General features: G+C 41.4%; 1 protein-coding gene across 7 annotated transcripts in view; it reads left to right on the forward strand.

Annotated features, from left to right (window-relative positions):
- NMNAT2 (nicotinamide nucleotide adenylyltransferase 2) overlaps window positions 1-26,473 on the forward strand; it is a 138,920-nt gene that overhangs the window by 27,133 nt on the left and 85,314 nt on the right. For all 7 annotated transcript variants that reach the window (XM_015586213.2, XM_025043865.1, XM_025043867.1 and 4 more), the window contains one exon: window positions 1,340-1,484. In XM_015586213.2, the coding sequence (XP_015441699.1) occupies window positions 1,340-1,484 (145 nt within the window). The remainder of the gene's footprint in view (window positions 1-1,339; window positions 1,485-26,473) is intronic.

Here is a 26,473-nt window from a genome sequence, read left to right on the forward strand (position 1 = left end):
CAATCTCTGCAAAGACTACCAATTTCATTTACAAAACTTATCCTGAGACCATTTGCTTCTTATCAACTTCACCTCTATGAATCCTAGTCTGAGGACCACTCCACTTGCTGAGGCTACAGCAGAATTTCCTAAATGCTTTCCCTGTTTGCCTTCCTGCTTTCCACCTAGCAGCCAGAATGGTCTTATAAAAGCGTAAACTCCTCTAAATTATTTTACTTAGAAAACATCCAAACCCTACCTTAGCCTATGAGCCCTACCGATTAGGTCCTGATCACAAGTCCGATATTCTCTCTTACGGTTCTCCCTTTCATTCATGTAGTCTAGTCACGCTGGCCTCCTTTCATTTCTATGAGCACGATAAACCCTTCCCTGTCCCAAAATATTTGTGCTAGTATCTCCTTTTCATTTAAGTCTCAGTTTAAATTTTATCTTCCCAGAGAGACCTCCTCTAACTACTCGATTTAAAGTGGTTCCCTTTCCTCCATTCATCCTTCATGATGTCAGCGTGGCATTCGCTTATTGTGCTTTGCACAACTGCTATCTAATTTTTTCTTCTCCTTTGTTTCTTGTCTATCTCCAGTAGAATGAATGTAAACTCAATAAAGACTTTGCTTTATCAGCCAATTTATAACAGAGTCTAACACGCAGTGAGCACTCAAGAAACACCTGAATGGCCAAATCCTTGCCTCACCTTTGAAAGCTTATGTAAGATCACAATCATTTTCTAATATGGTTTTAGTAAGTGCCCCATCCATGTTCTCTCAATTCTTGCTTCAACCCACACACAAAAAAGACCAATATACCAGGGAGAAGGATTGAGGGTACCCCTATTTCTTGGCAACCACTAGGCCAAGATCTGGACTCAGTTCAAGAGTTCAACCTCATTAGATAAGGGGAGGAAAAGAAAGGCAGAAATGAATATTCCTGAAACGAACAATTGTCATTTCTCACTTAAAATTTTGAGGAAGGAAACATTTTTAAAAATCAAACACTTTTGGAGCTGGAAATCTTAGAAGGAGCACCATTCTGTAAGTATTCTCGATTCTGTACTTGAGTTCCACGTTCTGTCTCGTAGACAAACACTAAGAAAGAGAGCGAGATGGAGTGAGGTGGGGTAGGGGCGAGAGAAAGGAAGGGTGGGGGACCGGGATCGGAGACGCAAAAGAAGCTAGAAAGAAATGAGAAGAACGGAGCAGAGCAATACAATCGCAGCCTCGGATCCCGCCGGAGCTGCAAGCGTTAAGGGGAGGCGGGGAATGACGCGGTTTGCGTCTGGAGCGGCTCCTTGGAGTCCACAGCATCCAACGCCGGAGCCTCGCCTTCCTTTCTCCTTCTGCAGACACATCGAGACACAAAAAGGAGGCGACCCCTGGATCAGCGCGAGGGACCCATCCGCACCATGACCGAGACCACCAAGACCCATGTTATCTTGCTTGCCTGCGGCAGCTTCAATCCCATCACCAAAGGGCACATTCAGATGTTCGGTGAGTCCTCCCGCGCACCGCCGTAGGCTGCTTCCGCCTCTCTCCGTTCCCCCGCACCTGTGTTTTCCAGGGCGACTGAATGGGAAGACGTGTGGCCCCTCGGAGGGGTGTTCTGGCTGAGCCCGCTGGTGGGAGGTCATCCCCTCTCTTCCGGGCTCCTGGGAGGGGACGCAGACTGCGCTTTCGAAGCGTCACTCGCTCAGGCCAGACCCGGCTCTCGGGGGACCAAGAGGTGGGGGGAAGGGGGGGAGGGGCTGGAGGTGAGTGTTGGTTTGAACCGGGTAGAAGGTCGAGGTTCGAGAACTGGGGTGCGGCTGTGCGGTGGTTTGGCTACTTGGCTGATGAGGATCGGGATGGGGGCAGAGGTTGGGGCGCGGAGAAGGGAGGAGGAAGGGGTTGGAGATAACGTGCTGTTTGTTTAGGATGGGCGAAAAGCTCGAAAGAGTTAAATGATGTATATGCATCGGAGACACACACACGCGCGCACACACACACACACACACACACACACACACCAGTAACAGGGATGGGGCTTAAAGACGAAAGAGTTAATGATGTATATGCATCGGAGACACACACACACGCACACACACACACACACACACACACGCACACACACACCAGTAACAGGGATGGGGCTTAAAGGGTTTCGCTGATGGTTGGGACGGGCCAGGGACGCAATGTTTGAGGGTGGTGGACGGTGTTTTGCCCGCAGGAGGTGGATGTCTGAATGAATGGGGCGGGGAGGCTGGCCAACTGGGGCTCGGCTGCCAGGACCTGCTGCCCAGGAAGGGGAGGGGGCGGGGTGGCCTCTGCGGGCGGCCCTTCTCGCGCCGGTGTTGATGGATCGCGACCCAAGTTGACTGAGGCTCTGCCCAGGGTGGCGATGGCACCCGGGAGGGTTGCGGCGTGCCGAGTGTGTGTATGAATGTGCGTGTGCTTGTGGGGTGTGTGTGTCCGCGCGCGCGCAGGTTGGCGGGGGCGGGGTGGGGGGAAGAGCATCATCGCGCCGTTTGTTTCTTGGAGGTTCTGGGGCTTGGAGAGAGAGGAAGCGAGCGGGGGCTCCTGGATGCTAGTTTGGGATTAACAGGGGCAAAAGGAAGGTGATCGATGCCAGTTGGAGACCTCGGGCCACGGGTGGGTAAACAACGCGGCTTCGCTGCCTCTCGGGTAGGACCCAAAGGCGCGGCGGCGTGCGTATTTAGACCCTGTGGGAGAACGCGGAGGTCACTTTAGAAGCAGGATCGAGGAGACGTTAGAAGTTGGGGGTGCTTTTTCTCCGGCACCGAAGGAAAAAGAGGAGAAGAGGAGAACGAGTGGGCTGGGGATGGACGAGTGAAGATGGGAGGCCCTGACCGGGCCGGCCAGCACGGCGCTATCCAGAGGCGGCGGTGCTGAAACGCAGGGTGTGCCGGAGCCGGCTGCGGGCACACGTGTTTACCCGGAGCCTGAGCATTGCTGAGCTCTCCTACGGCTCTTTAATGAAAGCCACATCGTATCAGCAAAGACTGGGAGAGGCATCTCACACACTAAAAATATCCCTCTTTTAAACCTAAAAAGGTGCGTTAAACTGGGCCCACGTATTAAAAATCTCATGAAGAGAATATAGAATTACTTTGAGCAGAGGGCAGATCAGGTAGGCACATTTATAGGATCTAAGGAGGGAGACTGGGAGGTAGCTATCCCTTCGTCACCATCCCTTCAGCTTTTAAAGGTGTTTTGTTAGGAGCTAATGCCAATTTACCTATTAAATTAAAGACTTTTTGTTAAGCATCAAGGGTAGACCAGAGCCTCTCATCAGTCTTCTAAGGAAATATCGGTGCCTTGGGAACACTCTACTTTCACTTTATTTCGATGCTGGTGTCTCCAGCTGTGTCCTTCTGTTCTTCTCTGTCCATATTCCTCTAGCCATTTTATGTTAATATACTGAATTCCTCTCAGTTGCCCAGGCAAGAATGGACTTTATCTGGAACTCTTTGGCTCTAGGAATCTTTAGTGAGCCAGCAAGCACTTCTCCTTTCTTCCTGGGCTAAGGATGCAAATTAATTCTGTTTGTTTTGGATTGAAAGATTTAGATTGGATAGATTTAGACTGAGAACCAAGGATTCTATCTTGCAGCTAGAGTTTGGTAACAATCATAAAGGCTTTTGTTTAGTCAATGCCGACCTGCCAATTCTCTATGAGTCTCAAGGATAAAATATGTGGAAATAGGCATGGATTCCAGTAGAGAGGTTTAGGCATAGAATAGGTGAAAGGAGAGTTTTGACAGTAGGGACTATATCCTTGTTATTGGAACTGAGGAGGAAGAGAGAATATCTGTCAATAAAGCCTTTGAGTGTCCAGTTATGCGTAATCCAGAGAATAACATGAGAGGATATAGTATGCTCACTGTGGCTTTAAGGATCTTATAACCCAATGAAGGATTTGGCACATATACAGGTGAAAAGGGAAAAAGAACACAAAATACATAGTAAAATATTTTTTTGTAGAATCTCTTATGGCAATCTCTGAGCTCATGATAAACATTGTAATTTATTTTTGTAGTTACTGGTTTACAAAGCCATTTCATATAAGCTACATCACATTCCTGATTACAAGCTGACAAGAAAAACATCATTATCTCCAATTTTATAAATAAGAAACTAATGTTCAGAGGCTGAGGGACTTTCTTAGGTGGCTTCAGTGACATGGAGAGTGGGTAGCAGACCTGAGACTTGAAGCCCACATTCCCGATTCCACTTGCAGAGGCCTTTGTACTGTACCAATGGCAGGAACAAGTGTCCGCTAATCTTCTGATTGAATAATTCCATGAACTCTATTTCCTTCAAACATATACTAACAGATTAGAAGTAAATTGATAATCAACTAAATGAGATTCCTAAATAAGCATTTCCTTAAGAGCTCTTTCTCATCTCTAATGAAATCGATTATCTATGAACTGTTTTCTTCTTTTATTAAAAATTTTCCTCCCCAACAATACAGAAGTAATTAATGCAATAAAATTACCAACTTTTTAAAAGATGCCTGAAATTTAAAATAAAAAAATTTAAAACACTGAAACAGAACTTGAAGTTAGACACTTTTAATAGAGTTTCTGTATTTTGAAATTCAGTTGCTTACCAAAGAAAAAAAGAGAAAGACTATTAACAAAAAGAGAAGTGGTATTCAGAACTAAAAACTCACTATCTCTGTACAGTAGTACTTGTACAGTTCTCAATATTTGTAAAATATTTAAAATGAGTTTTTTCCCTTTATTCTGAAAGGGGAGTTGATATTACTCCTACTCGTGGCTATAAAAACATAGAAAAAAAATTGTGTAGCGATATTTGACACCTATATACTTAATTGTAACTAAAATGTTATCAGGGATGAATAAAAGGTTTTGGCAAAGTAAACCTATAAACTAATGATGTTTTATTTTGTGGGTCTGCCTCATTACACATGAAGGTAATGTGACACTAGTTTTTTTTTTAAAACATATAAATTCTTAGTTATTAAGCGTGTAGAGATCATATTTCAGTGTAACTTTCTTTGTATTTATATTGCTATATTTGTCAATAAATCTGCCACTGGAAAATCAGATAGCAAATTAAACAGAAAGTAAGAAAGGACTGATCAGATTAGTTTTGCCATGAAAAAAAATAAAGGAATTGAGAGACTTGATCACAGCAGAAATGTATCCTGTTTTTTCATAATTGCAAAATAACTGAATTTTCCAGTTCCTCTATTTCAAAATATTTTGCTTTGAACAATTGGGTCTTTAGAAAAGAGACATGATCCAATTCCATTTCTCCTGAAGGGTAATGAAGGGGGCTCTCTCTACTTGTTGCGAACGTGGAAATGTAGCCCCTATTGCTGCAGCGAGAAATCATAAGAAAACCGAATTCGAGTTGCTACTGATATAGAGAGAACTGTCAGAAATCGAGAAACTATTTAATACGCTTGAAATGCCTATTTAAAAATAGGCATTTTTAAATAGAAATGCCTATCTTTGCTCCATTTTTAAAAAGAAATGCCTATCTTTGCTCCATGATAGTTGCTAAATAAATAAAAAATAAGTTAATGTATAAAAGCTTGTCCCAGGTAGAGGAATCAACCACGCACAAGGCTGGGGGTGGTGAGGCAGAGAGCCAAGACATATTAGAGCTAAAGAAAGTTCAAGATGGTTCAGGGAGCAGGGGGATGGGAGACAAAACTTGAGAGGCAGGTGGAAATCTGATGAATTATGAAGGCTCGTAAGTCATGTTAAGGAATTTAGATTTTATCAAAAGTAGATGGATAATCTCTCTTCCGTTAGGCCGTAGTTGGGAAAGTAGTCTATGCATGACTGTGAAAGAGAATGAAAACCCAGTTTTGAAAGTGTTTCTTTTAAAAAAATTCAAGTCTAAATTTTATAATTTCATTGTTCTCTAAACCACCAATACATGTTCTGTATGTAGTGGTTGCTTAATCAATATTTAATGAGACTTTGAAATATACACTTTCTAGTAGAGTTCTTATTCATTTTTAAAGAGTTTTCAAATCACCCTGAATTGCTCAAAAAGATCCTAAGGACACAAAGGAATGCATTTAATAGTTTTTCAACATCCGTTTTTTTAAAAAAAATACAAAACAATACTCGACACACAAAATTTGGGTGATACAAGGACTTAAAATAGAGGAGGAGGTAGAAAAGGAGCGAGACTCAGAGGCTAACCCCCGGAAGAGGTGGCAGCTAAATAGCACTCTTTTCCTACTCTTTCTCCTGCATCGTATTGCCTCCACATGGATAGCCATGCTTCTACGTCTTGACTTCAATTAATACTTGCCAGACAGTAGGAGGATGTGAAGTATAGCTCCTAGAAAAGACGAAACACTTACTATTTCTCTTGTTCCAGTTTCTTAGATCAAAACCTTGAACTAATGCTTGATCCTTTTTTCTTTGCACATCTCATCTATGTCCGCAAATATTTTTAGATCTCTCTATCTTCAAAATATAACTAAAACCCACCACTTTTTCCCATCTACAACCCTGATGTTGGCTACTGGTATCTTTTATCCAAATTATTGCGATAGCTTCTTAACTGATTTTCCTGCTTCTACCCTTGGCTCTAACACTCAATCTTCCACAAAATAGCCAAAGCGATACTTTTAAAATGAAAGCCAGACCTAAGTCACATCATTTTGCTCCTTTGCTCAAAATCCTCCATTGGTTCTCTTTCTTATTCAGAGTCAAAGTCATTATTATGGCCTACGAGGCCTCCATGATCTTACACCTTTCCCTATTACCCTCCTATCCAATCACACCTCTTTCTACCTCATTTTTAGCCAGTCTTACTTACATCCTTGCTTTGGCTTTAGGATCTTTGTACTGACTGTTCCTTCTGTCTGGACTGCCATTTCCCCAAGTCTCCCCACGTCCAATTCGCTCTCCTTCTCAAAGTCTTTGCCCAAGTGTAACCTTCTCATCATCCCTACTCTCCGATCACATAATTTAAAAATGCAACTCACACACTCTAGTCCCTCTTATCCTGCGCTACTCATATCTTTCCCCCTTACCTCTTATCACCTTTTTAACAAAGCATGTTATTTCCTTATTTGTCATGTTTATTATTTAATGTCTGTCTTCCCAGCTAGAATGTGAGCTCATCAAGGGCAGGGGGGCTTTGTTTACTCTGCTCATTAATGCGTCTCAGGCTCCCAGAACAGTGCCGGGCATATATAACTGGTGCTCAATAAATGTCTGTTGAATGGATGAATGAATGAAATGTTAGAATTACATATCGTTCTCACCTCTATATTCTTTCTGCAGCAAGAGAGGTGGAGTCATGAGTGGACTCAGTGGCCATCGATTCATTCAACAAATATTTATTGAGTTGCGAATGTGCCTCAGACACTGTGTTAGGCCTCAAGGATGTGAAAATTAAAGACACTCCTTCCCATGCCTCAGGGAGATCATCTTCTATAAAAGAGATAAACAAGCTAAACATAGCAGTTCAAGTCATAAGTGCTATTGAGGAGGTGAGAATGAAGTAAAGTGGGAGCATAGAGGGAGAAGTTATCACTCTAGACATGGTGGGAGGACCATCAGGGCAGATATTAGTGAGAATGAGCTTGGAAGTAGAAGTCACACAATGGACAGGATGGAGAATGGCATTCTGGGCTGAGAGCAGGGTGTGTGGAAAGGCACTAAACAGCACGGCACATTAAAAAGAACTCCAAGGAGCTTGCTAGATGACTGGAGTGTGGGCAGGAGATGAGAGAGCCAGAAAACAGTTTTGGGGCGGGGGGCAGTGCCAAAGGATTCAGACTTTCCCAGCACTTTCAGTGAGCCACTGATGGGTGAGGAGCAGAGATGAGTACATTTCAGATACGAATGAAGCTTGCATCTCAAATCCTATTTTAGGAATCTGCCACAGTGATTTTACCTCAACAATTTAAAATTATTTCTGTGTCACTCTGTGAAATAGAAGGGCTTTTCCATTTTTGTTTCCACGAATTATTTTTATTGATGTATGTATGTATGTATGTATGTACGTATGTATGTATGTATGTATGTATGTATGATTTACCTACGAGAAATGGAACCGTTGTACATTGTTCAAGCCATATCTACTGAAGGAATAAATAAGTGAAAAAGTGACACTGCTGCACAACACAATCAAACAATCAAACAGCCACTTCTCTGATGGGAAGTTGTTCTCATCTAGATTCTAAATGTACCCCTGTTGTTCACATATTCTCAGATTTGGTGAACTCCATTCACCCTAGTTCGATCTTCCATGATTTCATAGAGTTTGGATCACGTGCCTACTCTCTTTTCCACAGGCTTAATTGTCTGAAGAGTTAGGACCATGGAGATTCTGTTTTTTAACACTTGTTTTCAGCTCCAATCCTTTCAGGAGTTCTCAGACAAGTATATTTCTGCTCTTATAAAGCTATGGGTTTCTATGACTTTGAAATTTATCATTATTATGCCATTTTAAAGCCTCAGATAAGTGACATTCTAGTAGGGGCTTGGCTTTTCCAATACTTCATTCTTCAACATTTTTCAACCCTTCACCTAGGTACCTAGAGAGAGGTGAAATTATCGTTTCATGGAGCACTGAGATTAAACTACATCAATAATAGCTCACATTTCTTTTGAAATGTTTATATGCTGATAAATATTTAGCAGTGTGTGGTTTATCACATGAACTACAAGATTTTTAAAATAAGGCCATTTTTTAAAACTTAGAGACTATTACCCATTATAAATTAAATTTAAGAAAGAATAAAATATCATGCAGATAAACTTAAGCCATAATTGTTTCATTTGTCATGACCCAATCTTGCTAAGCACAATTTAAAAATTATTTACTTGTTATATCCTAGGGAATCAAAGTTTATAGATGACATATGATTTTCCTATATTGCAAATCATGTTTGATAGAGTGGTTAATATCCCAGTGTTTCCTATTGTTTTATTATCTCTCCATATATGGAGATTAATAAACTAAATTGATTTGGAAACATGTTTAGTCTGCTTTAGCCTTTGTTTTCTTATCTGTGAATAGAGTGATTGATTTAACTCAAGGATCAGCAAACTACAGCCTGCTGGCAAAATGTGGCTTGCAAGTTAAGAATGGCTTTTACATTTTTAAATGGTTGAAAAATGTAAAAGAAGAAATATTTTGTGACACATGAAAATTTTATGAAATTCAAATTTTAGTATTCATAAATAAAGTTTTATTGGTACACAGCCCTGCTCATTCACACGTGTATCGTTTGCTGTTTTCACGCTACAACAGCAGAGTTGAGCCCCTACGAGAGACACCATGTGGAATGCAGAGCCTAAAATCTTTACTATCTGGCTTCCTACAGAAAGCATTCGCCTACTCCTGATATCACCTACCTCTGGGGGTGGGAATGGGGAGTGAATCTAAAGAGTTCTAAAAATATCAAGTGCATTTGAAGTCCATTACCCAGAGGAACTCTTTGATGAACAGTTTTTCAGTCTAAACAAAATCTCTAAAAAGACTCATTTAAGCAGGAAATGTAGTTCCAATTTCATAATTGTAATTTTTCTGGCTGACTGAGTAAATGGCCCTGTTCACAATGGGGGTGATTTCTGCTGTTTGGTTTACACCGGACGTTGATTAGCCCCTCTGGCTAATGTTGGATATTTCTCTACTGTTGGACATTAGATATACTTTCTCAGAACATCCTTTTCCTGATGCACAGCTACGTCCTTTTTAAATCTAATATTTTATACACCTTATATTTGAGGATTTAAAAAAATGAGCACGCCGATTGCATCAGGCTTTTCCAGGCTGCTCTTACAGGCACATCTAGTTATTCTGCGGCATCTCACCTCCCCTGAATTTGATAGCACTTGATTTGTACCTCTCTTACAGCACTTAGCACATCGCGCTTGGGTTTGTAACTATTTTTGTCCACGTTTCACATTCTCTATCGTATGTAGGCCCTTGCCAGGGTCATATGGCTTTCAGTATCTTCTAAAGTGCCTAGCAATGGTGCTCTAGGCCCCTGGGAGATACTATAAATATTTAGCAAATGAATGAAAGATTGAACTGTTAGGAATAGTCAGAATCTCAAAGTTTAGGCTAAATAGGTGATCAGAAATCACACAAAAAAATTTGAGAACCAGGAAATACTAGAAAACAGATTCAAGTATGACAGAGTCAGAAAATAGGACAAATGGCGAACACTCAGAAACTCCAAAACTGAAATGATTGTTGCCTCAAGATAGGAAGGCTCGTATATCCTAGAGTGGAACTCTATCCCAGAGTGTGTCCTTCCCAGGTATCCACAGGGGGAACCTGCAAGTCAAGTGGTACCTTGACAGGAGTGAAAAATCAGGGGTCATGGATGAAGGTGAATCCTGAAACTGTCAACTGAATTCTTCAGTCAGATGCATGGTACATCTAGAAATGATTTCTCAGTGAGGCCAAAGTAGTTTGAAGATGACAGAGGAGTTAAGTTTTATTTACTCACAGTTTGAAAAAGGTTTTATGTACGTGGCAACTGGCAAAGGGAGGCTTTGTGCATTATTTTCTCTACTACAAACAAACAAAATGAACAAAAAACCTTGGTTTGTCAAATGTAAGTTTTCAAGTTCAGGAATAATAGAATCTCTATTTGAAAGAGTTCCTTTCTCCTTCCCTTGCTAAATAAAGAACTCCCTTCAAATTATGCAGATATTCACCCAGTCCTGAAATCCCCATTAAAACATCTTCACAAGCATTTGTCTAAACTCTGCTTGAGATTTTCCAGGGCTAGGAAATGTACTATTTCCTAAAGCAGCCAAATAACACTTGGTACAATTATTCTTCTTTCAAGATCGTTCCTTCTATCGGGCTGACGTTGGCCTTCCTGAGACTTCCATGTGTTGGCCCTCGTTCTTTTCTTTGAGAGCCATGGAACAGGTATAATTTATCTTCCACTTGTGAGACGTTTGAATAGCTGAAGACAGTGATATTTACATTTTAAATAAGTTCTGTTGAGAGCGCCGAATAACTCTTGTCCATGTTTGAAAGTCCTGGTTTGGAGACTGAACTCTGAACTTTTTTCTTATCTTATCAGACTAGCTCCTCCCCTCATGGTTATGGCCTTAGCACTGCCCTCCTTCCAGGACTCCCACGAGAGTGACAAAAGTGCTCCTGTTCCCTGTAATGGAGAATTTGTCCCAACAGAGGTGAGCAGCATCACATTTAAATTGGGCAGGTGGAATCTTTAAAAAAATCAAATAACAAAAAAGTCATTTTTTCTTATGGGAATTTCCAAACATATGCAAAAATAAACAGAATGATATAATGAACCCCAAGGTACTAGTTACCCAATTCAATAATTATCAATTCATTGCCAGTCTTGATACCCCTACCCACTGCTCCACCCTGCCCTATATTCTTTTGAAGCAAATCTCAGACATCCTATTGTTTCGAGGTGAGATCCTTTCAGCTAGTACATAATTGCTTCTCTGTCTATATGACCTCCAGTTACAAACTGGTTCTTTCTCCTCCCCACATCATGTTTGTTTGCTTGACAGTTTGAGTTGCAGACAGAGCTGGTATGGGGACGACGTCTAATTTCCACTATTATGTCTTCTCTGTCTTTGAGCAGATATAATAATGCCTCCAGCCCAGTCAATAGTGGGCGACCCTTTGGCATTGGCATTGCCTTTGGAGGTGAAAGTCAGGCCAAGGGATTTATGGTCTTTCCCATCTTTCTCACATCGCATAGGGCTCTGAGGCTACCCTCCACAGTGGAACCCCCACTGGACACAATGGGCCATTCTTTCATGACCCATCATTCAAAGCCATGAATGTCTATGTTAGATGTTCCTACATCAATGGTTCTCAACCTGGGGGCTCTGAGCACCAGTGTTTCTCACAAATCAGAGTAAGGTCTGGAAACTGTTTCTAGTATTTCCAAGCATATGCATTCACCCTCGACATGGTACAGGCGAAGTGTCAAGTTGCTGGGCTTTTGTTTGTATGAGCATCGGTTCGGTGAGGCAAGCTCGTACAAATCGGGAGTCCTGCCTGGCCTCTGTAAATGTCTTTGATAAACAAAATTTTTTTTCTTCCATTTCTTCATGAGGAGGAAAAAAAGCTGAATTCTGTATGGTGACACGGTTGACCCTTGCGGTAGCATTTGAATTCTGGACTTCTTTTGAATTCTGGGCTTCTGTTTGGCCTGACTTTCACCTCCATAGAAAATTAAAATAAAATCCTTCCTATTGGTCCCTTAATCCTTCCCTCGTGCTGTTTTAAATCAACTTTTCAAAGTGTATTGTCATGCAGTTCTGTGATCATTTGCAAAGCACTATAAATTGACAGAAGAGTCTGAAATTAATTGGGGAAATGCATAAACTCACTATCCCAGTTTGCCCAGCAAATCATATGGCTCTGAATATTCATAAAAACAGGCTTGAATGACTTCTCCACATGGAATTTAATCTTCCCAGCTGTACTTGCTTTGTTAAGGCTGGTTTTTCGAAGTTTCATTTGTGGATATCGGTAGCTCTAAGAGTGGATGGCGAAGGAATAACGGGGAGCTGCTAAGGACAGTGTCCGGAGTGGGGTGCTTTAATGTTGTTTTTCTGGCATTGATTCCCTTCACTTGCTCCCATCCCCCACTCAATACAACCCGTAATCATTTATATCTGCATATTTCTTTTATATGCAAATCGGTTTATTTCCCTCTATTGTGATGATAAAAAAATTTCTGTTTGTTGTTTTTAAATTTTCTGTTTGTGTTTGAAAAGGCTGGGAAAAGGAAAAGGAATAAGAAATGATGTTGCTTATGAAGAATCATTTTATTGTAGGACAATAACTTTGGGATAACGTCTGAACTTCAGAAATTAAAGGAATGAGGAAGAAAAATGAAGACCCAACTTGTCACTTAGGTGTGACCTCTCAGCTTCCTCTCCTCTTCCCTGTCTATAGGCTCAAACTAGCCCCAGAGCCCATTGGCCTTTGTGGGAACTAAAACCACTTACGGACACTCTTCCTGACTTGGAGTGGGGAGCCGCAGTGGCCTGATGTATCCCTGACACCATGGAATTTTTCTGGTCTGTTTTGTGACCAACTCTGTGCATCCTCTCCAATAAATAATTGCTATAAACTAACACAGAAGCTAATGTTTATTGAGCCCTTACTTTGTGCCAGGTACTTTTTAAAGCACTTTCCTTGCCTTGTCTCATTTAATCCTCTGACAATCCTATTATCTGTCCAATTCAGCTAACGATCAGAGAGGTTAGGTAACTTATTTTAAGCCACACAGCGAGTGTGCGGTGGGCAGAAATGTAGATTCATATGCTCTGACTCTGGAGGTTTTGACTACTGTAAGATGCTGCTTTGTTCATTTATTGAGTGTAAAGAGACCTTCAGCACTATGTTAGGGGCTGTCGGTTTGTGTGCAGAGAGGCCTACACTGCTCTGGGGATCCTGCCCAAGGTGGCCAAATGTAGAAGGGCCAGAGGACTCTGCAGACCACCAAAGTGACCTGTGGGCAAGTCCCAAGGACAGAGAGAGGAGGAAAAGGAAGGGCTCAGCTCAGAAACCAGGTGCCCCTGGAGGAAAACAGAAGACTGGGGACAAATCAAGAAAAGTCCTAGGTGGTGATTGTGAACAGAGCAAAGTAGCCACACTCACCTCTTTGCTAACTTAAAGGCACAGGGTCAGAGGGGGCAGATAGAAATATAAAATTCTTGCCCTTCTTTTGTATTGTAGTTGGCAAGAATGTTTGCAGATAATTATTCAGTAACCTCCCTTCTCCTCCACCCCCACATTGTAAAATAAGTATAATACCTACCTCGTTGGGCTGTTGTGAGGATTAAATGAAATAATGGGGATATATTGTGACACCACCTCCTCTGACTGGCTCGCTCTCACCTTGGGCCCCAGGACCTTATTGCACCTCCTGCAAAATCACAAATCTGGTCCCTAAGTCTAAGTGACGTCGATTTCACTAACCACTTCATGAAGAGATAGCAGGGGTAGCAGTGTCAATGACCAACAATGTTCAAAACGTCTCTCTCAACTTTAGGGAGAGGAAACTTGGTTCTTCTCCTCATGACAGCAGGTTCATCTCTCTTCCAGGAACTACCTCCCGCATCCCCATGTCCTTCCCACAAAATGCTTGGGAAGGGCTGCCCCACCCTCCAGCCTCCTTGGCCCAGCTGCCCCTTATCACCTTTCTCAACTCTTTAAATTCCTTGGCCGGCCCACCCCACCCACTACACAAGCAAAAGCAGTCACTGCTAGTCAGGCTCTGCCCAGCTGTATAGTTCTCCAAGTAGGTCCCAGCTACATATTCACGGGTCATAGTCCATCCTGTTACATACGGCGTTTTAAAGCAAACTACCTGGCCCTCAGTAAGCGATGGATAAGTGGGGGTTATAGTAGTTGCTGCCAGTGTCTGTCCATGAGGACTGCCAGCATGGTCACACGGGAGGTCTGTTCCCAGTGTTAGCAGAGGATTTGGGAACTGGCTAAGGCAAAGGAGGGAGGGGGGTTGCCATCTAAGATGCTATGAGCGGGCTGAGATCTCAGGGAGGCCTGCGGATGTGTGGACGTTACTGATGAACATCCAGACGTCACCAGAGAGGTGGCCTCGTGTCCAGGACAATTGCTCTTCTTCTTTTTATTATTATTATTTTTTCTTTTTTTCTTTTTTTTTAAATTTAATTTTATTATTAGTTTCAAGTATACAGTACAGTGGTTAGACATTTAAATAGTTTATAAAATGATCCTCCTAATTGCTCCTTCTCCTCTCTGGCTCTCCACCTCGCCATTCCATTAATGCTGACTGCATTCCCTGTGCCATGCCCCCCATCCCCGTGACCATCCATCAACTACAATTTGTACTACTTTTTATAAATCATTGGTGGCTTAACTGTCAGAATAGAGTGACTGGCGAAGACATCCTGCTCATTCCTGCCGGGCAGAGCACCTCATTTAGACGAGAGCCTTTGGTAAGTCCTGTAGGGTGAGGCTGGAATAGGATGCACCCCCTAAGCTCTCTGTAGAAAAGTCAGCTTTTGCTGCTGCTGGAAGGATCTAGGGCCAACGGTCAGGTGACTGCTCATTTTCTGTGAGAGCTGGCAATAGAACCATGGTTTGGGGCCAGATTTTTGTGCTTGTCCTCACCCCATTGCCCACTGGAACTCATGGTGACTTAAGGTGGAGAGAGCCTTCACAGAATGGAAAATAATCAGATCTGCAGTTGGAAGAGACTTTAGAGGTCGTCCAGTCACTCCCTGGATACTCTTCGTGACAGGGAGCTCATCTGCAGCCCGCTTCACTGGCTGGACAGCGTTAGTTGTTAGACAGCTCTTCTATCGTGAACAAACTCTGTGCTCTTATAACTTGATACTATTCGTCCTAGTGCTGTCTTCTGAAAATGTCAACTAGGCTCTGTTTTATTGAGTGTTGATATCGCCCCCATTCCCTAGCACCTGGATCGGGAATCTTGAATGTCTTTGTTATTCAAATGAATAATAATACATTTTGGAGTATTTCCACCCAAAAGTTTGAAGCACTGTCTACTCTACTTGCTAGAGGAAGGATTGGTGGGTAACATGTTAATAAATTATTACCGGGCATCTCTAACATAGCTCATCTGCTCTCTTCCCTGTCAATCTCTATCCCTTCCCCCTGTCATGATCACCCCCTGACATATTTTAGGGAGTATTTATGGGCATCTCTCCTCTAAGAATATGGACTCCATGAGAGAGTAATCTTGTACTGATCTGTGTTATCCTGTACTGTTTGCCCAGTGTTTAGAACAATGGTGGAACAAAGGAAGTACTTGGTTAATATTTGTTGAAGAAGTTACGAGCCAAATTAAGATCGTTAATTTTACAGATCCTTTGGACTCGTGAGTACTCCCGAGAAGTTTTTCTTTCAAGGCCAACTGGTATGCCAGCAGTGGTTCTAATCCTAGGGTCAGGGGACCTGGGTTCATCACAGCTTTGCACTCATTGTCTGGGTGACGTGTAAGCTGGGTATCTAAACTGCTCCGGGGCTTATCTTTCTCATCTACAAAATAGGACTGACACTCTTTGCCTCGTTCAATTTCAGAGTTGTCCTGAGGATGACATATAACTACATGGGAGAAAGTTCTGTAATCCGAGAAGTACTATATAAATATGAGTCATTACTGTTATTGTTATGATGATTGAGGCTACATAATCTTGATATAACAAAAGCATACTTAGCCTGAGAATGAATTTATCTTCCACCTGAGGTGAGTTAATTTCTGGAGCAGCTAGGGATGGTGTGATTTCCAGACATGCTCTTTCTGAGTTTGTTTACCAACAACAACAACAACACCGATACTTATTTAACTGCCTACTATGTGTAGGCATTAGTCTAGTTTCGCGAGGTACATCACAGAACAAAACAGGCAGGAATCACTGCTTTAATGGCATTTACAGTCTAGAGGAAGCAGAAAGACAATAAACAGAATAAATAATTATGTAGGATGTTAGGGTTGTAAGTGCCAAGTTGTATAACAGAGGGGGAAAAAAAAGCAGGATAGTGGAATAGGGAGGATCAGGGGTGGGGTTGCAGTTTTAAAGAGTGGTCAGAGGAGATCTCACTAGATGGTAGCACTTGAGCAAAGACTTGAAAGAGATGAGGGATTTAGCCATGTGGATGCTCGGAGGAGGGCATTCCAGATAGAGGGAACAGCAAGTGCAGAAGAACTTAGGTGAGTACTTTCCTCAAATGCCCAAGAGAGAAAGAAGTGAACCAGTGTGTTTTGGGTGGAGGGATGGGGGAGGGGTGGTAGTTAAGATTAGGGAAATAATGGATGGCCGGATTGTGTAGGGCCATATAGGACATTGTCGGTACTTTGGCTTTTCCTGCAGGGGAGAAGGGGAGCCGTTTGAAGGTCCTGAAGAGAAGTGTTACGTGATCTGACTTCCACTGGCTTATTCTGGCTGCAGGGATGGGAAGAGCAGGTTTGGGAGGGGACATCAGTCTTGGACGTGTTACATCTCAGAGGATGATTGGACGTTCAAGTGGAGATGTTGAGTAAGCATTCACCAGCATGAGCCAAAAATAAAAATAAATTTCTACCTCGGGAGTCATCAGCATATAGCTGGTATTTAAAGCCATGGGACTGGCTGGGAACACAGAGGGAGTGAGTGTCAGCAGAGCAGAGGTCAGGGACTGAGTCCTGCGACACTGCAGCATTTAGGGACTAGAGAGTTGGGGACAGGCAGCAAACTTGACCGTGAAAGAGAGGCCAGCAAGGCTGAGGAAAACCAGGAGAGTGGGATGTCCTGAAAGCCAAGGGACATTGGTGCTTCGGTGGGACAACACCAACCAGGTCAAACATTGCTGAGAGGTCAACTAAGATGAGCACGGAGCCCTGGTTGTTGTCTCGAAGCAGAGGCCACTGAAGGCTTGAAAGAGCAGAGTTGCTGGGAGGGCGAGGGCAGAGGCTGGACCGGAACACGCGTAAGAAGGAAGGAGGAGTGTTGTTGCAGAGAGCAAATTGAGGTGCTTTTCTGAGGGGTGTTGTTACTCTAAAAGGGAGCAGAGAAAGAGGGTGTGGCTGGAGAGGTACATGCGCCAAGAGAAGGTCTTTGACTTTTGTTTACTTATATTTTTAAGATGGGAGAAAATACATTTGTATACTGATGGGGACCATTCGGCGGATATGAAAAACTAATAGTGCAAAAAAGAGAGGAGAGAAATCTTGGAAGAATGTCCTTAAATAGGTGAGAGAGGTTGGGTCAAGGCAAAATAGAGGAATTGGCTTTGCCGAGGAGCGCCGAAAATTCATCCATAGTAGTAAAAGAGAGAGTAGAGAATATGGAGTCATATGCAGGGAGAGGAAGAGATATGGAAAATTCTCTTCTGAGACTTTGTATTCTCTCAATGGAATAGGGAGAAAGGTGAGTGAGGATGGGGGAGGAGATGCTAGGGTTTAAAGAGAGAAGAGAACTATGCAGAGACAGAACATAACAGATGTGGTGGCGTCGGTGTTTCTCTAAAGGCTTTTGCACTGAACTTGTGAGAGAGAACTTCAGGGTTGACCTATGCTCCAAACATCAGGTGCCCCTATCCTGTATGTCTAAGATTTCTTGGTTAGGTTTCTATCGATTTTTAAGGCATCAGTTTTGAAATTAAAACACCCTCGCGCAGCTCTCAAATGATTGCAGGTTATGGGAGCCATCAGAACTGTCACGGTCTTTTCAAAAACTGACTTTATAAAAAGTAAAAAGAAAAAATGTTATGCTCTGACCCAAGCTGACCTTCAAATTGTTCCAGATTTATGCAGCATCACATGGTTTAATTTCTCCTTCACATCATTAGTTAGGGAGTCAGTCAACTCTGGCCTGGGTGAGGAATTCTTTATTTCTTTTGTTTTGGATAAATGCGCTATTCTTTACACATCCCCGCCAAAATGACTGTGATTTATCTGGGCAGGCGTTATTTTACCTTTTTAAAATTCCAAATAGCCCCTTCAAATCACTACCTTTTAGACAGCAGCCAAGAGTCTTCAATTTTGGTTTCAAGTATAATTTGTACAACTACCATTTGAATCAAGCAACTAAAAGTATTTGTGAGGCGATTATGATGTTGGAGCCGGAAATCATAACGTATGGTGACAGCTGTTACGCACCGGGCAGGAACAGTGTGCCAGGGAACGCAGGATGGGGTGCCTTCTCACGCTCAGCCATTTCGGAATAAGGAAACCGAGGACCGAGGGGGTGGTGACAGGATTAACATGGGAAGATGACCTTGGCATGTGGCATTTTCTCACTGTAAACACTAAAGCATATCCCTTCTGGTTATTAAGACCTTCATGTCTCCCTTTCGATGCTGGCTGGTGCCGTGGGCATTTCTGAGGAGCTGTCTTCACGGTGGTGTCCATGCAGCTCATCCGACTCAGTCAGCTCTGATTTATGAGCGACATACACAGAAAGCAGCAATGTTCCCGTGCCTTCTCTTACCCCGCTGCCCACAGGAGCCACCCTGCAGGTAACGCCTCCACAGCCCTGGACCACAGCGACGATGTTCTAAATGGCGACGGGTTTCGATTATAAAAGCTCAACTCTCTTTGCTCCATGGGTCCTTTGGGGTAGTTGAGAGTTTACTTCACGAACGAAAAAAAAAGAAGTAATTTTTTCTGTAATACCCACGCTGCGCCAGGTGCTTTTGTCTATTTTGTCTCGTTTAATTCTTACAAGAGCCCTGTAAAGTTAGTTTTATCCCCATGTTTACAAGATGAGACCAAGGTGGTGAAGAGGTTTTGTTATCTGACTGAGGTCAAGCAACCATAAAATGAAAAAACTTGGATTCAAAGTCAGGTCTTTGTGTGTGATGAAAAAAATAAAGATGTTTGTAAGAGAAAGAGATTAGTTTTAATCCCCACGCTTCCTTCTAAGGAGAATGGATCCCAAGGGGGCATGTCCTTTGTTAAATAAGGACCTTAGGTGTGAGGAGGTGAACTTGGGACCCTACAGTGCTCAAGGCCAAAGCTATGGGGGGGTGAAGGGGATGCATAGAGACCCAGGAGGCAGAACGGTTGGGGACCTGCAGTGCTGGGGCATGGGGGTGGGGAGACAGTATGGGAGAGTATTGGATGACCAGCTGGTGGCCCAGGAGCTTGCTGAGGACAGAGAAGCCTGTGAAGATCTGAGAAGGAGCAACACGCTGTGCTCTCTGCCAGGCGGCTTCTCTCTATCTCCCAGCCCCCTCCAGTGAAACTCTTTCTTCTCCTTGTGCTTCATGACCTGCTTGCTTTGAGGGTAATGCGATAGTACTGATACCCTAACTCAGGGCAGGTTGTGAAGAGGAAAAGGCTGCCCACAGCGTCTGGTAAGCATTTTCGAAGTGCGTTCTTTTCCAAATATTCACTTCATGAATATTTACTGACTTCTTTCTCTGTGCCAGGCATTGTTCTAGGGTGCCAGAAATGCAGTGATAAACAAGAATGAAGTGTCTGTCCATATGTAGCTTATATACTAGTTAGGGGAGATAGACAAAAAACCAAAACAAAACAAAAAACCACCACCCACAAAAACATGTCAGTGCTATAAAGAAAAAAAAAAATACAACAGAGAATTATTTTTTAAATATGTTAGATAGAAATCTTCCTAAAATGTCTTTAACGTGTGTCTGCTTTGTTAAAAAGAGCCAAAATAAACTGAGGATTGATGGTTTATAATATTTGATCAATTACCATGTACAAAGTCCAGTTCTAGATACTATAGTAAGTGAATTGAACATGGATCCTCAAGGAGCAACTGGTTAATAGGGGAGAGGAGACAGGTTTATTAGTAATTTAAAAAGTGATGAGGTAGCTAAAATACTGTGAACCTTCCAATGCAGTTGGCAGGAGTGTATTTCTTTGGATCCTGCAACTGGTCCAGAGCAGAGAAAAGCCCTCAGTGGACTCTGCCCGGTGCTCTCCCTTTGCTGTATCCCCGCCTACCTAACGTTTGAGCTTGCCTCACCCAACTAGGCATGCGTGCCTCCAAATCACCCAGTTCACCCGCCTGTCTTCCTGCTCACAGCTGGTCTCTTTTTTTCCAGTAGAAAAGCATAAGGGTTAGTTAGGTGCCTGGTTTCTAAGCTCTGTCGCTTATACTGGGGCCGCTTTGGGTAAGTTACTTAAACGGGGCTGTAGTTCCCTTATTTGCAAACTGTGAGTAATATTGTACCTGCTTCATGGGGTTTCTGTGAAGATCAACTGAATTAATTTACATAAAGTGATTGCAAGGGGCCTGGCACATAGTAAATTTTGAGTTAGAGTCAGCCGTTATTATTCTGGTGTTATCTAAGCGTTTATTGTTATTATTATTATTTGGACTGACCACACTCACTCTCAAGACCACCCCTGCTGAGAAGCTACATCCCCGCCCCCACCCAAGCCGAAAGGCCACCAGGGCTGAGCACTATGGTACTTCAGACTTGGGCTTACAGAAAAGAGGCCTGCTTTTACTTGAGACAGGGAACAACACCACAGTGGTATTTGAGGTGGACTTTAGAAGTGGGAATGGCAGGGAACTGAAGGGGAAGAGAAAGACTTCTTAGTCAGAGAGAGCACCATGAGCGAAAGAACCAAAGTCAGGCGTCTGAGGCCAGCACTGGAATACTGGGTGGTTTGATCTGTCTGAACATTGATTGAATGCATGAGGTTAAGACCAAGTGTTAGGGGTGGAAATGTGGCAGTGAGTTGACAAATTGCAAAAGGCCGTGAATGTTAAGGTTGTTGGTGTTGGACTTTATAGGCAAATGGGGAACTATTGTGGATTTTTTGGGATCTGGATTTGTTCTCTACTATAATATAGATGGATAAGTGTAAGGGCTGTTTACCCCAATGATAAATGACCCAAAGCTACTGTAATTTTGTAAAAATTATCCAATTTTTTTCTTTTTATTAGTTGTATATATCTATTAGATGTTCCACAGGGATTCGTCAAGAAAACCTAAATGAATTAACTACTTACAGTTTATATTCTAAAGCAAGAGTATTCCATATTTTCTCAATAAGAAGTTATAAAAAATAGATGTTCCCCATCATAGATATATATAAACTTTTAGGGCTATCGATGACATTTAAAATGCCATTTAAGTCATGTATCTATTTACTCTTGAAGATTTAAAGTTATATACTCTATGAAAGAGTATATTAACTTATAAATATTGCCTTTGTTCATGTGCCTTTCATCAGTTTTATTCAAACCCATCACTGGTGTTTTCAACATTAGTGTCTCCGTCACTGCTAATGTGCATTTTTGAGTCATCTAATAGTTTCTGGGAGCACAATATCTTCATGTTTGCCCAAAGTCAATAAAATCCTTTTCGCATCTTTGCATAATAAAATTTTATTCTAAGCTATAAGCGTCTATGCGCATAATATAAGCACAGTTTCGATTTTTCATTTTTTCCTACATCTAGCTATTCATCATCTCCACAAATAACTACCTACTATATGGCTATTTTGTTCATTGTTAAAGATTTTTTAATTCTGTGTAAAATGTTGACACAATAATGTCAGGTGAAAAAGGATACGTAATTATATAAATATAGTATGACCTTGGCTATGAAGAAACAATTTTCAAAACAATTATATTGCTTTTTTTGTGATCTTTAAAAAGCTTGTATACAATATCCAGCCTTTGCTATTGTGAGGTTATATCTCAGGAATAATTATTACATTTGTGTTAAATTTCTTTACCTTGCTTTTTACTGATTTCATCAGATATTTTCTATAAGCATCAAAACTTAGCATAGATTGTGGTCGTTTTAGGTGAATATAACCCCCGCCCCCTCCAATAGTACATTACTGTTTAAAATAAAGCAATTGAAGGGCACCTCAAAATATTTTAGAGATTTTATAAGGATTTATATACAGGATAACCCTCCCTCTCTTTCCTGGAGGTTATTTTTGGACACCTTATGTTTGGACATATATGATGGTCTCTTCTCTCCCATTGACAATGTCTGGCCCTGTTATTCCTTTGCTCACATCCTGGATTTTTTTTCTAGGAGGGTATAATTTTTGCTTAAAAGATAGTCCTTTAGGTAACAAAATGCTATTTCAGTCCTCCCGTGGGCATCAGGTATGTCCTCTCCTCCCCAGAGCTTCCCTGATTCAATGGCTCAGTGCCCACCTTCTGTGCCCTCAGCAGCCAGGACTTACCCCCTCATGGACTGGCCTCATATGCATCCATTTTCTTGTCTGGCTGTCTAACTAGACACTAGGTGGCTTGAGGGCAGAGACTGTGTTTTGTTCACTACTTCAGTCCCTGGCACAATGCCCGAAGGAATAAATGAACAAATAAGTACCACACAGTCTCCCGTGATAAGGAATCACTCCAATATCTTAGAAAGTTGGTACCGATTTCAAATGATGCCATATGCAGACTTTAATGTTTGTTGATTCTAACTATGTACACACATTCAAATAGTTCCCATCTGCTGCCTAAACGTATGGGTGGCCAAATCTCATGCAAGAGGTGATGGAAGGAGGACAGGCAGTGCCTGCAGCTAAAATATGGAAGCTTTTCTGAAAAATAGAAAATAAAAAATCCAGGCTCGTTCTGTTCGTTTATATCGCACGACTTTAGTTTTGTGATAGTGCCAGGCCACACCCAGGTCTTCACAGAATATGTGCAAATTTAGTCTGTAGACTGGTAATCTGCTTTGAGTTTCTTTTTTCTCAAGTAGACCTTAGCCCACCTTCGTCCAAGGTTGTCTTCCATAGGTACTTTTTTAGATTTAGATAGCTGGCGAATGGTTTTCCGGGAATTTCTGACATCTGTGGGTTGTAGGCCATTGCTTTGGCCAACCTCAACCACCATCAATAGCTCATACACAAGCACACTCATGCATGTATATACCTATATTGATTTTCACAATACTTTTGTTACATATTTCCGTATTTTACACTATCCTGCCCAATATTCTACTTGGTCATATCTGGTGACTGACAGGGCACCAAATACACTGTAGACATTCATTTTCAACACTTTCCCTCACATTTGTGTTATTCTCTCTGCCAGGAATATCAGTGCCTTTGAGATCAGGATATAAGAGACACTCATTCTCTAGGTGGAAAATTATTATAGCATACAGAACAATCACCTTCAGGGCTTGATGGCACAGAGCTTGGAATCAGATGCCTGGTTTCAATCTCAGTTCTGCCATTTACCAGCTATGTGATCTGGAGCAAGACTTGTGCCCGATTCTCTCATCTGTTAAATGGGTATGATAGTTCCTACTCATAGGAATTTAGTAAGTTGTAATGAGTTAAAACATGTGATGTGCTTAGAACAGTACCTCACACAGAACTATTATTTTAAGTGTTAGTTATTACCACTTTGCTTATTTATTTTCTATTGAGGTAAAATGTAGCTATTATTATTATATATGCTATTGGCTCTGGTTAACTGGAAAGGAACTGACTGCCGTGACCAGCCCAGATTGGGTTATCCTCCCCACTCCACCCTCTTGTCCCCACCCCCACCCCGCAAAGTGGACTTAGTTTTTGGTTGGTAACTTGTACTTTCTCTGCTTGCGGAGATTGGGAGAGGGAAGACCTAGGGTCTGTCGATCTTCTGTCCAGAACAGGAATAATGGGGATACCTATCCCTCTGGTCAGCTACATAGCCAATCTCTCTCTCACTCACCCAGACTTCCTATCACGGGGCATCTCATTTCCTCTCTCTCATTCTCATGGTTGGTCCAGGTCCTCGTCTCTCTCCTGGACCGTTGAAGAAGCCTCCCCACTGTCTTTTCCACCTCTAGTCCCAACATCTCCATCTAGTCCTCACTCTGCTTTCAGGGCGATCTTTCTAAAACAAATACCACTATGTTTCTTCTCTGCTGAAAACCTTCGATGGCTCCCTATTGCCTGCACAATAATGTAAGAAGACCCCATTTGGCTGGAGGCGCATCTCCCCATACATCTTTTCTGCCCTACTCCAGCCAAACCGAACCAGTACTGTATCTCTTGCTTCATTCTTTTACTCATGACATTTTTTTTCCAAATCACTTTTCCTGCTACTTGTATCTGTTGACTTTCCATTTTTAAAATTTAAGGTGAGTTATTACTTTTAAAAATGAGAGTTTTCCCCCAAGACCCCCCATGCTCTACCACACTGCCCCTCCAGTTAGAATTTTTCATCCTCTTATACTGTCATAGTAATTTGTTTATATCTCTGTAATAATACTTAGCACAGACTGCCTTGTGATATTTATTTTTACCTTTACTTATTTCAAAACTGCTTTTAGATGGCTAACAAAAACAATATGGTGATATTTGTTGAAATTTATTGAACAAGTACACTTAAGATATGTTTATTTTATTTCATGCAAATTATATCTCAATAAAGTTGATTTTAAAAGAAAAATACAATAAGAACTTAGCAGAATAAAAATAAGCAGATGGGAAAATTGGGATGAAGGGAAAATAAAGATGGGTAAATGAAATCAATTCAGGGGTAAAGTTAGTATTAAAAATGCATGCCATAAGTTTTTATGGGCTAAAATTTGCCTCTGAGCAAATTTCCCAGCAGCCAAAGAGAATAGAGAATTATGACCTGAGAAATAGAGATTTTCCTAGATCTGAAATCTGAGCAAAATCTCTCTCATTGGCCCTTATGAAGAGAACAATGTGTGATTTAAAGGACTGCTTTCTGAACAGTAAACCTATGTGAAACCCAATAAGGAGTTGTATAGGGCTATTTCATGAAACATCTCTTAGTTCAAGTTGCTGACAGAACATCCAAGTGCAATTAAGAGACTAAAATAGTGCAGTTCAAGTGCACAGCTTTCTAATGGTTTGGCTAGATTAGAAAATAAAATTTAAAGTAATTATAGAAATGGATGGACTGCTTATCCTTCAAGAAATCATTTGAATTAATGTGACTATATCATGAATATATATTTTGTAAATATTTGAGCAAGTTCAAGGCTTTAGAGTCTGTGGCCAGATCCTAGAATATAGATGACTTCTGTAACCAATCAAGGGCAGACCTTTTTGAAGCTCTGTTGTTAGGTACATACACATTTATGATTGTTATGTCTTCTTGTTAAAATGTCCACTTTATCATTATGCCTTTCTTTATCCCTGATAATATTCCTTGACCTGAAGTCTACTTCCTATGAAATGGATATAGCTTCTCCAGCTTTTATTTAGTTAATGTTTTCATATATATCTTTCTTCATACTTTTACTTTTAACCTATCTATGTTTTTATATTAAAAGTGGGGTTCTGGAAGATAGTATAGAATTGGGTCTATAAAAAAAAGTCAATCTGACAATATCTGTTGTTTACCTGGTATGTCTAAATCATTCACATTTAAAGTGATTATTGATATGGTTGGATTAAAACTTACCATCTTGTTTCTTGATTTCTATTTGTTCCAATTGTTCTTGCTTATATTTCATTTTTGTGCCTTCTTTAGGTTTAATTAGAAATTTTTTTGCAATTCTATTTTTATCTCTATTGACTTATCATTTATTTTAGAGATTGTCCTCGGGCTTATATTACACATTAAAAAAATTAGCCAAGTCTACATTAAAATAACATTATAACACTTCAAGTGAAATATAAAGAACTTATAAGAATATATTATCAATTCCTCCTTCCCATTCTTTGTGCAATTGTTGCTATATAGTTCACTTTTACCTATGCTACAGTCATACAACATATTGTTGCTTTTTTTTTTTTTTTTTTGCTTTAGTCAGATATTTTTTAGGACAATTCAAAATAAGAAAAAGATATTTCTCCTTCTTTATTTCTTTATGTGGATTCAAGTTTCTGACTTTTAAAAAATTTCTTCTGCCTGAAAGACATCTTTTAACATTTGTTATAGAGTAGGGCTGCTGGTAGTGAATTCTCTAAGTTTTTGTTTGTCTGAGAAAATCTTTATTTCTTCCTCACTTTTGAAAGGTATTTCTGCTGAGTATATAAATAAGGGCTGATAAAATTTTTTTCGCTTTTAGCTCTTTGAAAATAGCATTCCATTGTCT

Source organism: Pteropus alecto, unplaced genomic scaffold (genome assembly GCF_000325575.1).
Source record: "Pteropus alecto unplaced genomic scaffold, ASM32557v1 scaffold101, whole genome shotgun sequence".
In the NCBI taxonomy this organism is placed as follows: Eukaryota; Metazoa; Chordata; class Mammalia; order Chiroptera; family Pteropodidae; genus Pteropus; species Pteropus alecto.